Source organism: Cyanistes caeruleus, chromosome 6 (genome assembly GCF_971803275.1).
Source record: "Cyanistes caeruleus chromosome 6, bCyaCae1.hap1.1, whole genome shotgun sequence".
NCBI classification, from domain to species: Eukaryota; Metazoa; Chordata; class Aves; order Passeriformes; family Paridae; genus Cyanistes; species Cyanistes caeruleus.
The window spans coordinates 29,702,691-29,716,703 of NC_141706.1; the positions used below are offsets into that span (position 1 = coordinate 29,702,691).

Here is a 14,013-nt window from a genome sequence, read left to right on the forward strand (position 1 = left end):
CTACTTTCATCATTTACCAATTTCAGTTTTGCTTTTATGTTAGGAAAAATGAAAGGTTGTTTATGTACCACTTCTACTTGCAAGCATGCAAAAGAAATTTCCATATTTCAGATGTGTCTGTTTTCCCTATTCATGTTCTTCAAACACTTTTGTTTTAAAGACAAATTACACAGATGTTGTGTTAGAAGCAAAATAACCCCAAGATTATTTAAAGCTGATTATGTGGAAAGAAATTTAGATTGTTGATTTAGAGTCTTCTCTTTTCCACTATTTCTTGTGTGTGTGTGGTGTATTTTGTAAATAATTACATTTGTTTCAGAATAACAAATGATAGAAAAGCACAGGAGGATGAAAACCAGCTGCTGGTTGAATGACATTTTATTTTCACATTCAGAGAGCTGTACAGTTTCTATAAATAGATGTGATGCTATAATATTTACATCATCCTCACCCATACTAGTATATTCCATTTTAAATGGTAGATACCCTGACCAAGCCAAAACAGGGTTATTTTTGGGTGCATTTAGTCAGAATTTTATGTCAAAACATACAATACATCAGTTTGTATCAGAGCAATTTTTCCTGATATTTTTACATGTAACATTATTTTCTCTAGACAGTCTCACCTTCCAGCATCCTAAGAGCTTTCCAGACAAGTGCAGTACAGTTCAAGAACAAAAACAGGATGCAAAAAAACCATTTGTATCCAGACTGTTTAAAATAAGGAATGTGATGGATTGTTTTAACTACATGAGTTTCATTATACATAAACACAGTATTTTCAAGATCCCTTCATATACAGATAAGGATTGAAAAAAAAATACAAAAGCAATAGTTAAAAAAATTTGGAGACAGCAAAATCCTCTGGGCTTCTGAAAATGTTCTGCAGATTTCTGTACTGTGCTTCTGCCAATAATGTTTCCAAGTTTTACACTGCCTCATTCATTTTCTAATCCCTGTGATTAACTGCTTTAGGGAGTGCTTATTTGCATCTGTGAGCTCTGCTGCTGGGGTAGCTACAAATGTTACCTAAACTCCCATTTGAAAATCCGCAGAACCCATGAAGTGCTGAGGTTTTTTACAATATACTACCTTCAAAGCGTCTCTCTCCACTTGAGAAGCAGTCATCTCCACAGATGAACCAATTAAATAACCAAACTTCAACTGTCACATGATATTTTAAGACTATGACAGCTAAATTGTTCATCTCTACCAAAAGGGACTGTAGAACTATGCGACAGGAACTCCATGTTGGTAATTAAAAATGAACAACACAGAAGGAAAACAAGAAAAACACAACACTGAAACAACATACAGGACCAGGCTGCTTCCACTGTGCACATACCAGAGAATCCGAAAGCAGAAGCCTGTAGTTGTAAAGTGATCAAACTGTAACAAGTACCACTAGAACAAAAAACAACCAAACTCAAGCCATTAAGTCATCTTAACAAAAAAGGAATTTCAAAGGAATGTCCAGAGTAAGTCACTCACAGATGGATGCACACGCTCAAAACTGTCTGATTAAAAGCTCATTTATAAACTCCATTAAGGATGAATTGAGAAGGAGACTGAACAGGGAAGGCTTAGGCTTTTCTATGGGGAAAGACTTGCAGGGTCATACATAAATAACCAAGTTCTCATAAAAGACAGAAAGTGAACTCCAGTAACTGCAGTAAAACTGGGAGTACTGCATATCAGTGTGCCAAAGGGTAGATATTTCCAAGTATCATGATCAACTGGAAACTGGTCGAGGTGGTTTGCTTTTGTTTTCTGCCTCTTTTCCACGAATTGCAGCCACGTAAGAGAAGAGACACAGCACGGAGTAGCAGATCTCATGAGCCTACAAGAATTTAGAAGAGATACTAAAATTCAGATTAAGTGTTTTACAAAATCCATTGCACATTTGTATTTTCCTCCATGTCTTCCTTCATGGGACAACTACTCTGGCTACAGACAAAATCAGGAAAATGTGTCCCCTACCACCTTCTAACTGAGATGGAGAGAGGAGAGCCATATAACAAACTAAAAAATTCCTTTGGGATAAAAACATTAACTGCTTAACAGTATGATTTAATAATTTTTAAGAACAGTATACTCAGCTAGAAAGTTGGCCAACTGGCTTTAGAAAAACTATTCTGAATGTTTGCTTTTGGTCCTGTTGCATAAATTTACAAGATATTTTCTGGGAGGGGTTGAAAGAGCTGACTAAAGAGAGGGTTTCACATAGCACTACTCAGTTTTACAATTAGTTGACTAACTGTGCTATTATTTAACCAAAAATCCTCTTTTATCATTTGACTGGCAGCACAATCCAGAAAAGTTAAGACTTACACTTAATTAATATACTAGTTCTAATACCAGCTCTTCTGGTGATTTTAAAAATTCTTGTCCTTTAAACTGACATTTAAAATTTTCGTTAAGGTAATAAGCATAACAATATGTTTTGCTGTTTTGCAGTACAAGCTAAAACACTTCCAATAAAATACTTTTCTTTTTCCATTAAACTGGCTTTTCTTACTAACAGATACAGCTATTTGCTTCTTAAAACACATATATTCTAAAGATTTTGTTCTAAAACATTTCCAGCTTCTTCAAATAATTTTGCTCTCCTCTTGAAGGACTGAATTTCCATGAAATCACTGAATGTGCACACTGCACTTCAGACATAAACTGAAATTTCAGTTCTGATGATAATCATTGGTTTCTATTTTTTTCTCATGAGTGCTATAAGCCTGATCATGTATAAAAGTGCTAAACACTGTTGATCATTAAGTTGATCATTATCAACTGCTGGTGTTCACAAAAAATGCTATAAAAACTGAACATAATACCAGAACAAGAACTCATCTATACAGCAGGAATTAATACTTTTACTATTCTCTCACAAGTCATTGCTCATGAGGAGATGGGAATTTTTTGTAAACTGTTAAGAATAATTTTATTCCTAGGAAGTAGTCTCCCTTTCCATCTGTTCTATGGAGCAAGGATTGTGTTCTGCACTGTCTTAAAATTAACAGTTCCACCAGTTCTTACAGTGCTGAAGTTCAAACATCTGGCTTAAAGAAGGAGACAGTGCTTTCTGTACTACTGGTGAGGTCCTCTAATTTCATAGATCAAACAATCACTGAGTTTTGCTGTCTCCCCATGATGAAAACATCATAAAGAGCAGCTGGTGTTTTCAGTGAAAATCCTGCAGTCTCAATGTAATCTTTTCTCCACATGAAAATGTCAAGACACATCCTCTAGAGAACCACCAGAGGCATCACAGTGGACTCACCATTGGCGTCTTGTACTTGTGGCTCACCACTTCTTTAGTTTCAGGAACTAAAACCGGACGGGCAAGAGACAAAACAAAAAGTTCAAAAAACGAGAGGCAAATGGGAAAGAAATAGCACAACGTTCCCATGGGAAAGGGAAGGGATGCAGACAGACAGCAGGTGCAGGTACAGGGCACTTCACTATCCTTCACTGCTGCATGCTTCTACTTCTTTTCATTTACATTATATATATCCTTGGAAGACACTGGTAATGTCACAATAAATTACTCAAACTGGAAAAAAATTTCACTGTGTCTGTTTGGCACAGCAGATATTTGATGATTCTTAAGAGATTCTGGCTTTTCTCATATTACTTATTCCTGCTAGACAGTGAAAATTAAAAAAAAAATATGTTTAATGACAAAATACACCTAATGCCTAATACAATAAAAAATAACCCAAAAATTCCATAGGAATATGTCACTATATGAGTCCCAAAGATTGTACCCTTGAGATGTTTGAATCCTTCTCTGCTGAGTAACAGATCTCTAAAGAACTTTACACTATACAGTTGGACACTGTATAGTGTATAAAGCTAGTGAAATCCAAGGGGAAAAAATGGAGCTGAGGGTGAAATTTTTCTTAACTGGAAGACTGTTCTCCAGCTCTATTTTAAGTTTCTCAATATAGTCTTTCTCCTGTACAGGATGTGTGTGATGGTATTTACTTGAGACATACTCACTGAAAACATTCATAGTTTTTTAACGAGTTGCTTTAAAATAAAATGCTGAGTTCAGTGACACATATTCCTAAAATACCAGGCTGGCTGGTTTATAGAAATCTTCCTATAAAAAGAGGATTAAGACTGATGAAAAAATCTATTAACCAGAAAATCTGACCTTGTTCCACTGCACTGCCTCAAACTGACAGAAAGAAAACTGGCATAATTAAGCTAAAGGAAATTAATCTTTATTTCTCATTGTGGAATGCATAAAAAAAGCAAACAGTAACCACCCTGTTCATGTGCAATGCATCTGAACTGTGCCTTTGGCCCGCACTTGGTCTGCAAATGTTGTGAACAGAGACCATGGGAAATCACCAGAAGAGAACAAAGACCACACTAGAACATACAGCTGGCAAATTTAAAATGTCAATATCAGGGGAATATTGCTATCAACTCTGAGTATTTCCCTTCCAGAATAGCTGGAATTTGCCATGAAATTTCTGTGTCACAACAAAAGAATTTAGAAGAAGCAGTACAGAAATTATGCAAAACCAAATCATTCCAGGTTCATAGAGGAAGGATGTTTTATTACACATAGTACTAGTGACAAGAAAAGAAACAGAGGCAGATGAGTTCAGTATGAAGAACCAGGAAAAATCCACAACAAAACCTATCCATGCAGATGTCATCTCTTTAACTATGATATGACACAGCTAAACGCTGGAGAGGGAGACGGATCACACTCTAAGGGGCCAAGAGTAGGCAGTGCAGACTGGGTTTGAGAAAGTTCTCAAATTACAAACCAGTACCTACTAATTCTCATATGTCATGGTATTGTCATTCTTGAAAAGAAACTATGGAAAAGTACAGAATATGATGGTAAAAAGTGATATTTTTGTTTTATTTTTCCACGCTCACTCTCCTTGGAGTTGGCAGTTGCATGAAAGGCTGAGTAACAAGGGAAGTGCACACCCAGGCTGCACTGCCCCAGTGATACCAGAGACTAAAGCTGGGGAGATAAGGAGGTGCACATCCAAGCTACCTTACCCGTTGGCACCAGATGTTCCAAATTAACTCCATGTCACCAGGGGATAAGGGTGGGAGTGAGGCTGGTGCACAGCCAAATAGGGTAGGACTTTTACAGCTGTGTAAGTCTCACTGCCCACTGGATAACATACAACTGTTCATATACTCTTCAAAAAGCAGGAAGGGAAAGCTGTAAGGACCTTGTGCCACGAGGGAAGGAGAGAAGGGAAGCTGTAAAGTCCTGTATCATAATTGAGAATAGGAAGAGAGGGAACAGGAGAGCAGCTAAGCAAGGTACTGTCTCTCCACTTCACAGTAAGTTGCCTTGTCTTTACTTAAAGTACTCCTTCACAGTCCTTCCAATGCAGAAAATTCTCCTGAGAGGACTGAGGTAGGAAGATTAAGAGCGGGTTTGCATTTACAAACACAGAAGTCAAAGCACTACCACTGCAGAATACAAAGAAAAAAGGAAGAAAGGAAAAAAGAAACTTCCCTCCCACAAAAAAAAAAATCCCCAGAAGAAACCCCCAAAAAAGAACTCCCACCACAACAAGAAAAAACCACAAAGAAAAGACCCAAGCTTTCAAAGATTCAAGCCTCAAACTGAGAGATTAGTACTTCTAACATTAGAAGTTATTTCTGATGTTCTTGAACTGAGTGGATGAAGGGAGTAAATTAAGCACCATCCTGCAGCCTTTGGTCCTGTAAATGAAAATATGGTGCTACCACAAAATGAGTTCAGGGGAGATCACTTTACCTGCTGGAGAATGAAGGTTTTCATAGCAGCGGTGGTGAAGGGGCCACAAGAAAGTAAAGCACAAGTACACAGCAGTAACTCAAATTCCAGAGGGAAAAACCTTACACTTCCTCATTTACTTAAGTTTACACTTTCATCTTTGGAACACAATTCCTGAACCTCTGCTTGCATCCTGCTCAGAAACCACAAGTCCAACTGTGATGCTGCCATCTAAACCCAGCACTAACACAAAACAGAGCTTTAATTTCCTCCTGTGCTATCACTAATTTGGAGCACACATGCCTGGTAAAATCAAAATCCTGCACTGAAGTACTCCCTATCAGACTGGAGTATGCACACTTATCAAATTCTCTAAGAGCATCTACCTCTCTAAGAGCATCTACTACTTCAACATGCTCCTACTATAATAAATATGATGGCAAGGTTTACAATGTTTGACACTAAATAATAACTTCATTCTTAAGAAGTCCAAGCAAGTTTTTGCTGAATGCTTTTAGTCTACTACTACCAAACATGTTCATTTATCTTGAACAGGACAGACTGTCATATCCTCTCACCCTTACAACAATTCAAAAAACAGCTCTGAGGCAGACTCTAATCTCAGCATAAGAAGAAAAGTTAGCTCCTCTGCAACAGCCTCCTTTTTTTTCTTTCTCAGTATTAGCTGGATGGGAAAACTGTCAATCTCATTTGGTACATCTAAATTTGTTCTTGTCTTTGACCTCTGTCTTGTGAGAGAGGATATTTTTAACTCAAGTGGTCTAATTTCTCAGTTTTTGATTGTAGATTTCAACTCCCAGTTTATTTTTAATTACTTTTTAAAATTACTCTTTTATAAGTTTCATAAGACAATTCTAGATTTTGTAATAGGCCCTTGATTGACATCTTCTGTAAAAAAATAAATACTTTTTCTTACATTTAGATAAGTAACTTACATAATACATTTCAGGTAAGTATTGTACATAAGTATCTTACATAAATACATTTCTTACATTAGTTAGGGGCTAAATGCTCTGTTACAGAGTCACCAATACAAATTAATTAGAAATAACCAAGTCAAACACTCTTTCTTCTCATGCAATATAAACAAACTATTAAAAGAAGTACTTTGCACTGAAACCTCAAAAAATGATCCAAAATTAGTTCCTGATCCAAGTAATTTTTTTAAGTAAAGATTTCAGAAGCTGAAGCCATTTTTTAAGCTAATTTTAGGGCTTCTGAATTCTCATCTTTGTAAAACCCATTGATAATCTTTTACTGACTTAAAAAAATTCTGTAAGTAATAAAATAAATCATGCCCATCAGCATGAAAATATGATATCAAAGGAACTGAAATTGAACAGAACTTAGAAACATCTAAACTATTAGAAACTTTTTATCTTTTAAATATACAGATCTGACCATATGAACCTTGAACAACATTTTCAGTAAATGGGGAAAAATTGTTCACTAATTCAAATCTGAAACACCTGGGAGATTTACAGTAAACAATAAATAAACTGCAACAGTCAGAAGGGTTTTATCACTTAGAACTTTGTGTCACCCAAAGGAGAACAACACATTGCAATGGAAAAAGACATAAATTTCAGAAATCTCATTATTAATAGTCTTCTATAATTCAAGGGAGAATCCCTCAGCCAGAACATTCCATTCACAGTACCAAAGAGCAATGACAGTCTTGGTAATGGGAGCTGCTGATTCAGATTCTGATTAATGGCCAAAGTGTGTATGCTGATCTACTATGGAATGTTGTAAAATTCAGCTTCTTTTTATGTTTCATACATACTCCTAAGACCTAAACAAATGTCCCAAAGATGGCTGGAAGAATAAACCAACTTGGGTTTCAAGAGAAGTATGTGGATCACCCTTCCAGAAAGCTGCATCTGAAATCACTCATATGGTTTTCAGACCCTAGCTAAGAATATTGTGACTGACACTAACACTGAAGAGTAACCTGAAATTTTGCCCAGACTCCCATGTAGGCAGATATGCAATAGCAGTAACTGACCAAAATAGCACAAACTCTCTGTTCTCCTTAACCTTTACCTTTTCACTCATGCTCTAAAATAAAAACCACAGGATAAATAAAGTGCAACCTGATGAAATAGCTTCTGCTCCATTAAACAAAAATTAAACTACACTTAGAGCAAAAAGAAAGTTTTGCAACTAACAGTAATTCTTTGTAATGAAAAAATGGTATGTTGAGAAAGACCAACTTTAAATCCTGCTTTAAAAATGTGGTTTCTCAGATGAAAAAGGAACATACCAAAGAAAATTAACACACACATCAACATCTGGTTTTCATTATTTCAGAAGACTCAGGACCTTTTCTCTGTGTAATAATAAAAAGCACCTAGATCACAAATCTTAACATGATAAAAATTAATGTGCAAATTTTTATGTAAAGTCACCCATCTCTCAGACAACTCCTTACATGGAACCTACATTCTCTCCCATCTTTGAAACTGCAGTGCGACTCTGAATCTGAAGACTGGAAATTTGAGTTACTGCCATGTGAGTACAGACCTAATATCAAAATAATGTAATTACCAAATTCCTCCAGGACAAAGACTCCTCGCACAGTATTGCACTTTTTAATGTGATTCAGCTCTATGAAAACCTACAAAAACAGGAGGAAAAGTAACACAAAATTAGTTGGGTTTGGAGGGTTTTTTAAGCCAAAAATCAAAACAAACAAAAAATCATCACGACAGATACATCCTGAAGTTTTATAGCATACACTACCAGTTCATTTAATTTTTCAGTTTAATATATAAATAAAGGGTGAAATAAATATTCAGAAGACAAACTTGCCACAATGCTAGAAATCAACAAAAAACTTAAAAGTGCTAAGAAGCGAAGACAGCAGAAGATGAAGTACCTTCCGCTCCTTGCAGGAGGAGAAAGCATGGAAGAGAAACGAAGGAGTTAGTAACTCTGACATATCCAACATTGCTACCCCTTCAGGCACTCAAATGAGTTATTGCAAAAAGAATACCAACACACCTGAAATACAGCAAGAGGGGGACGAGAATAAAGCTGGCTCCCAAATTTGGCACTATTTGTAGCCTCTGATCCATCCCAGGTAGTTTCTGCCCCTCCATGCGTCCTCCTCCAGCACAGAGGGCAGGTAAGGGGCACTATCCCACCCTGACACTGATCCTCCTAACCTACCAAGTAGTCAAATTGAATCCAATGAGGAGCCACTAACCTTTCTGCTCCCTGACGGTTCTGCCATGTAAGATTTTACTAGAGTTTATGACATATAATCTTCAGAGTTACTCTTGGAACCATCTCCTTTTAACAGTCAGTACCAGTTTTCTGCTTTGAGCAGGATGGGAGAGTTTGGATCCTTCTCTATGGTTTGCTCACTTCACATATGGCTCTGCCAGTTGTGCAAGCCATTTAGAAAACAAACCTGCCTTAAAGTCATGTTTTACATACATGAACCCCAGAAGAAAAAAGCAGCTGAACTACATGATGAGGTTTTCCAGTCCAGAATGTAGATGCCAAGTCGGCATGAATAAACAAGTTCTCCTTGCATAATGATTTTGTTTAACACCCAATCTATTTGAAGATACAAAACAGCCCCTTTCTTATGTGCACATCTCCAGAAGGGTCACAAACACAGACATAAGAAGCTGTAGCAAGTGCTGTAAGGACTCTAATCCGTATCCCAGTTTCTAGCAGACTTGCTTCTCAAGGCAAGAGAAAAACTAAGAGTAACATTGCCCTAATATTCACAGTGTCTATGTCAAACACCTTAGAGAGGGCCTTGCAAAACTTTATTACAATAGTGTGGTTTGATACTTTGCGTGCCTACACCTTTAGGACACCATGATCTCAGGACCTTTTTTTAAAGTGGTACTGGAGAACTTCTCTGTCTTGGAAAGAAGGGAAAGGAAAATTCTGCAACCCTCTTGAATCCCAATGTAGTCATGCATTATATGCTATGCATGAAAGACAAAGGATGTCAGCATTAGAAATTGTTGCAGGGTTTTTGAAGAGACTTATCTGTTTCAAGAGAGATCAGTAAATGCACCATACACCTGAGATAAGACATGCTGATTTTCAAGTCAAATGAATTTTATTGTTATTTTTATTGGCAGAGAACTAACCAACAGACCTGAGATACTTTTTGTTCACCATAAAACCCCAAAACTTCCACTTACTTAACCAAAAATCTTGTTTTCTGCTTATGTTCAAGCACTCAAGGGAAAGGAGACTGTTTGTTTGCCTGATTTCATTCATGTTCTGTATCAGTTTACTTGGTCAAAAGCATTTTCTTTTTTGAGACATATTTACAGAATAAACAAATCAGTAACAGAATACTTTCTTTACTGCACTTAGTTCTGTTTTTCTGTAATCTTTTCTATGAAAAATTTTTGCTAATAATTTGAAGTACAAAAACTCAGAAACTCAATAGAAAGGCTCAGGCAAAACACTAGCCATTTTATTTGGGAAGAATAAAACTGCCTAAGAGACTTGACTGTCCCAGGTGCTCATGATCTGAGTTAATGTTACGGGGAGCTGCATTTCCACAAGACCTATGAGCGAGATGAAAATTTATCAAGTTTGTCACAATTACAATCCATTTTCAGAAGATATGAGCCAAAGGAAAATTTCTTGCTATACTGTTTAAGGGGCAGAGATGCTCTTTTCTTGCTCCATCAGAAAACACGCATAAAGGAAACAGCAGTTACTTACCCTAGGGAAACTGTGGTTCCTCAAGACAAAGCATTCAGTGTGGATCCTACTGTAGATGGGCATGTGCTTTATGCATCTTATTAAGCTTCCATGTATTTTTGACAGATGAATTTGTAACAGGCACAGGTTACTGAGTCCCAATATTACAACAGAGTTTGTAGATGTGAACTCAGAATTACCTGCCAGTGCCACAGGCACACTTGATTCCTCCCTATTCTGAAGAACATCCTCTGATCTGCTAGGCACAGACAGACTTCAATATTTTTATTCTTAAACTTCCATGTGCTGCAGCTTGGTGAGACAATCTGTGAACACTAAAGACAACTCTCACATATCAATAACAGGTTGTCCCACCATGCATCTGAGACATTTCCTAAGGAATTCACAGGATGGTAAGAAAGTACATACACCGCAAATCAAGAGCCTTCAAAAACAGTTCCATAACAGCAAGCAGTATGTTCTGTCTTCTCAGGTAAACTCCATTTATACTTTCCTTTTAAAAAGTGGAAAACCCTCTTCCTATGTTCTAAATGAATTCTATGATGTCCAATCAAGCAGAGCAATAGAAACCCCTTATACTAGTAAGCTGCAATAAATACTTGGAAAGATAGCTAAGAACAGGGCCTTCAGATTAAGTAAGGAGAGGAAGATGAAGAGAAAGCTGGGCCTGCTGATATCCTGTAGGTTTTTGTTGGTCAGTATCCCCATTCAAACTCAACAGTAATAGAAAATGCCATTTTCAACACCAAAAAATGGCTGTGGGATCCTGGTTTTAATGAAGGTTATATAAATATTCTGAAATCAACCACCTTAGGGAGCAATTCACACAATGTATACAAGGATTGAAAAAAAATATCATCCAGAATAGCAGACCTTTTATTAAGAAAACAGACTGGTTGATGAGTGGCAGAATAAGAATGCCAACATCCTTTAGCTCCAAAGATTATGAAACTGGAGGGGGTTTTTTTGTTTGTTTGTTTGCATGGTGCAACTAGTAGGAGTCCATTCTACAGAAACCCTCAAATGACACACATTTGATATCCATCTAGACACTTTACTTTGAGAAGGAAAACAAGGATACATATTTTAGATCTTCTAAATGGTACTGAATGCCCTGGTCAACTGGCAATATAATCTAACAGACCAAGAATTAAACATATTGAATAAAGGCAGTGTATTTTCCAGAAGTGCACTTGTTTCAATATCCATCTTAAGTAATGGCAACTCATCTGGCTGCAGCTTCATTGGAAAGGTGATGAAGAGAAGGAATAATCTTTCAGGTGAAGGAGACGGCTGGCATATGTCCTGGGTCTGACCTGCACAAACTCTTTTCCAGAAAAAAGATAGGAATCTTCATGACAGACAGCAAATTAGAACACCATTCTCTCTAAGGAAGGGTATTATAGAGCTGGTATTTTATGAGTTCTGCTAGTAGCACAGGTCTCAGTATCTGTTGTACAAAATTAAAGTAATGTTCCAGACAGTCCCACACTAAAAATCAATACAAGGTTTCCCTAAAGTTTTGTTCTTACAGGAAAGGAAAAAAAAAGACTTGAATCTGGATATTTTCTTTAGCACAGATACATGTGTGCTCACTATGTGCTTAACACTGACAGCATCTTTGTCTTGTGAAGATGCCTGCTACACTTACAAAACCATGCTGCTGCTGATGTGGCTATCTTTTCATATATCTTTTCTCACTGCAAATCTGAATGTGACTGCCTTTTCATTTATGAAATGGAGTCATCTCCATAGAGATGAGCATTTTGAGCAGAACTTCTTTGACTTCTGGGCAAAGTAGCAAACAGAACATTCCTATTGTGTGTCCTTACCTTAGGACAAAGTAATTTCTAGTATATCTATCTATAAGGATATCAAACTGTTGCTTTGAGACCAGGGTTTAATTTTCAAAGACTTTAGACCTGCCATTTTCAAGAACTATGAAAATTCATTCTGTACAACCAACTTCCTTTTACAGCTCTTTGTATTTCAGCACACCCAATGAAAAGATAAAATCTGCAACTTAAAAGAGTGTTCCATCACACAGTAGATCTGAAATTCTTTGGCAGGTTGGACATAATCCAGGTTCTACCCTCATAAGAGACAGCAAGGAAACTGAGGGAGGTTCACATCTCTCTACTCCTTATACTGGCATATAAGAACTTGAAGTGGCACATGGTGCTGCTGTGACCTTGGGAGAAGTATTAAAGACCCTGAGCATGTGTGTTTGAGATGCATGTGCACTTCCACTGGGATCTACACTGATGTATCCTCAAAGAAAAACAATAGTTGTGTGGGGAGAAAAGTCTAGTCAGGAGGAAAGGAAAAAACACTCCACAGAGAACTGACAGAAGCTTTTCTTTCTTTCTCTCACACACACACACACATACACACTCTCCCTTCTCCCCTAAAAATTTATTCTACTGTCTAGCATAGCATGCATTTAATATATGCAAAACAAAAAAAACATAAAGCAAAATAAAAAACAAGGATCAAAGGAAGCAACAGAAACAACATCCAGAGAAAGGAAGAAATGACAATTCTACTTGTGTTTCCTCTATGCCCACAATATCTGTTATTTGGAAGGAAAAAGGATTCAGTACTTTTTTTCTTATTTTTGTGAATTACATCAAGACCCAGTTTCCTATTTTATTTTCATACAAATTTCTACAGATAATTTCTAAAATTTTAAAATATGATAGATTAAATATGACGCAGAAAGTTGCCTTCTGCACCTGCAATAGTCAAACACTGTATCTTTAAGGCTGACTGCTTATGCAACGAGGATTTGTTCACAGGGTGATGCATCATAGCAGCTTAGATTATTATTGATCACTTTTTCTGTCCCTTAATACAGGCTAACATTTGTTTTGTGCTTAGACAATTCTGACCACAAGAAACAAGAAGCTGAAAGATGTATCAACATCTTTCTTTAATAGATTATAGTTTTCCTGAGGATATTTAAATTCAGTGTGTTATAACATATATATATATATTGATACACACTTATGGGTTTGAATGTAAATATATCTAAGTTTTTTTACCCACATCAAGCTATCCCCTGTCCTTATTAATACTCTGGGAAGAGGAAACACCTATACAGGCGTGCTGCAAAAAGCTTCATGCTCAGTCTGTTCACAGATTTCCCTCATACCTGACTGTGCATAAATTTCAGGTTAATTCCTTCCAGTGTGACCTGAAGAAGACCTCCTTCACCGGTTTTCATATCCTGCACAGGGAACTCACCACCCAACTCAGGACCTGTGATGTTAATAAAGGAATAAAAAAACACAAAACAAACAAAGAAAAAAACCAAAAAAAACCACAAAAAAAGACAACAAAAAAAAACCAAACAACCAAAAACAAAAATCCAGAGAGACAGAGGGTGCAGAAAGCAGTCAGCCAAGTCATGGTATATGGAAGGGGAATATAAAATAGTAAAAACATAATTCCTATTGATGTGTATAGCAAAAGGACACTACTAAGAACAGCAGAGGTCATTTCAGTGAGTCCACTCACTAATGACAGACAGTGGTTTCTGA

The 14,013-nt window shown here is 36.8% G+C and overlaps 1 protein-coding gene across 50 annotated transcripts in view; it reads right to left on the reverse strand.

The window, feature by feature from the left end:
• Positions 1–360: 360 nt before the first annotated feature.
• MADD (MAP kinase activating death domain) overlaps positions 361–14,013 on the reverse strand; it is a 68,835-nt gene continuing 55,182 nt past the window's right edge. For 48 of the 50 annotated variants that reach the window (XM_086893953.1, XM_086893933.1, XM_086893941.1 and 45 more), the window contains 4 exons: positions 13,626–13,732; positions 8,315–8,384; positions 3,278–3,324; positions 361–1,840 (listed from right to left, as the gene is read on the reverse strand). In XM_086893953.1, the coding sequence (XP_086750079.1) occupies positions 1,733–1,840; positions 3,278–3,324; positions 8,315–8,384; positions 13,626–13,732 (332 nt within the window). In that variant the 3' untranslated portion in view covers positions 361–1,732. The remainder of the gene's footprint in view (positions 1,841–3,277; positions 3,325–8,314; positions 8,385–13,625; positions 13,733–14,013) is intronic. The other 2 variants (XM_086893961.1, XM_086893960.1) reach the window with 1 other exon arrangement.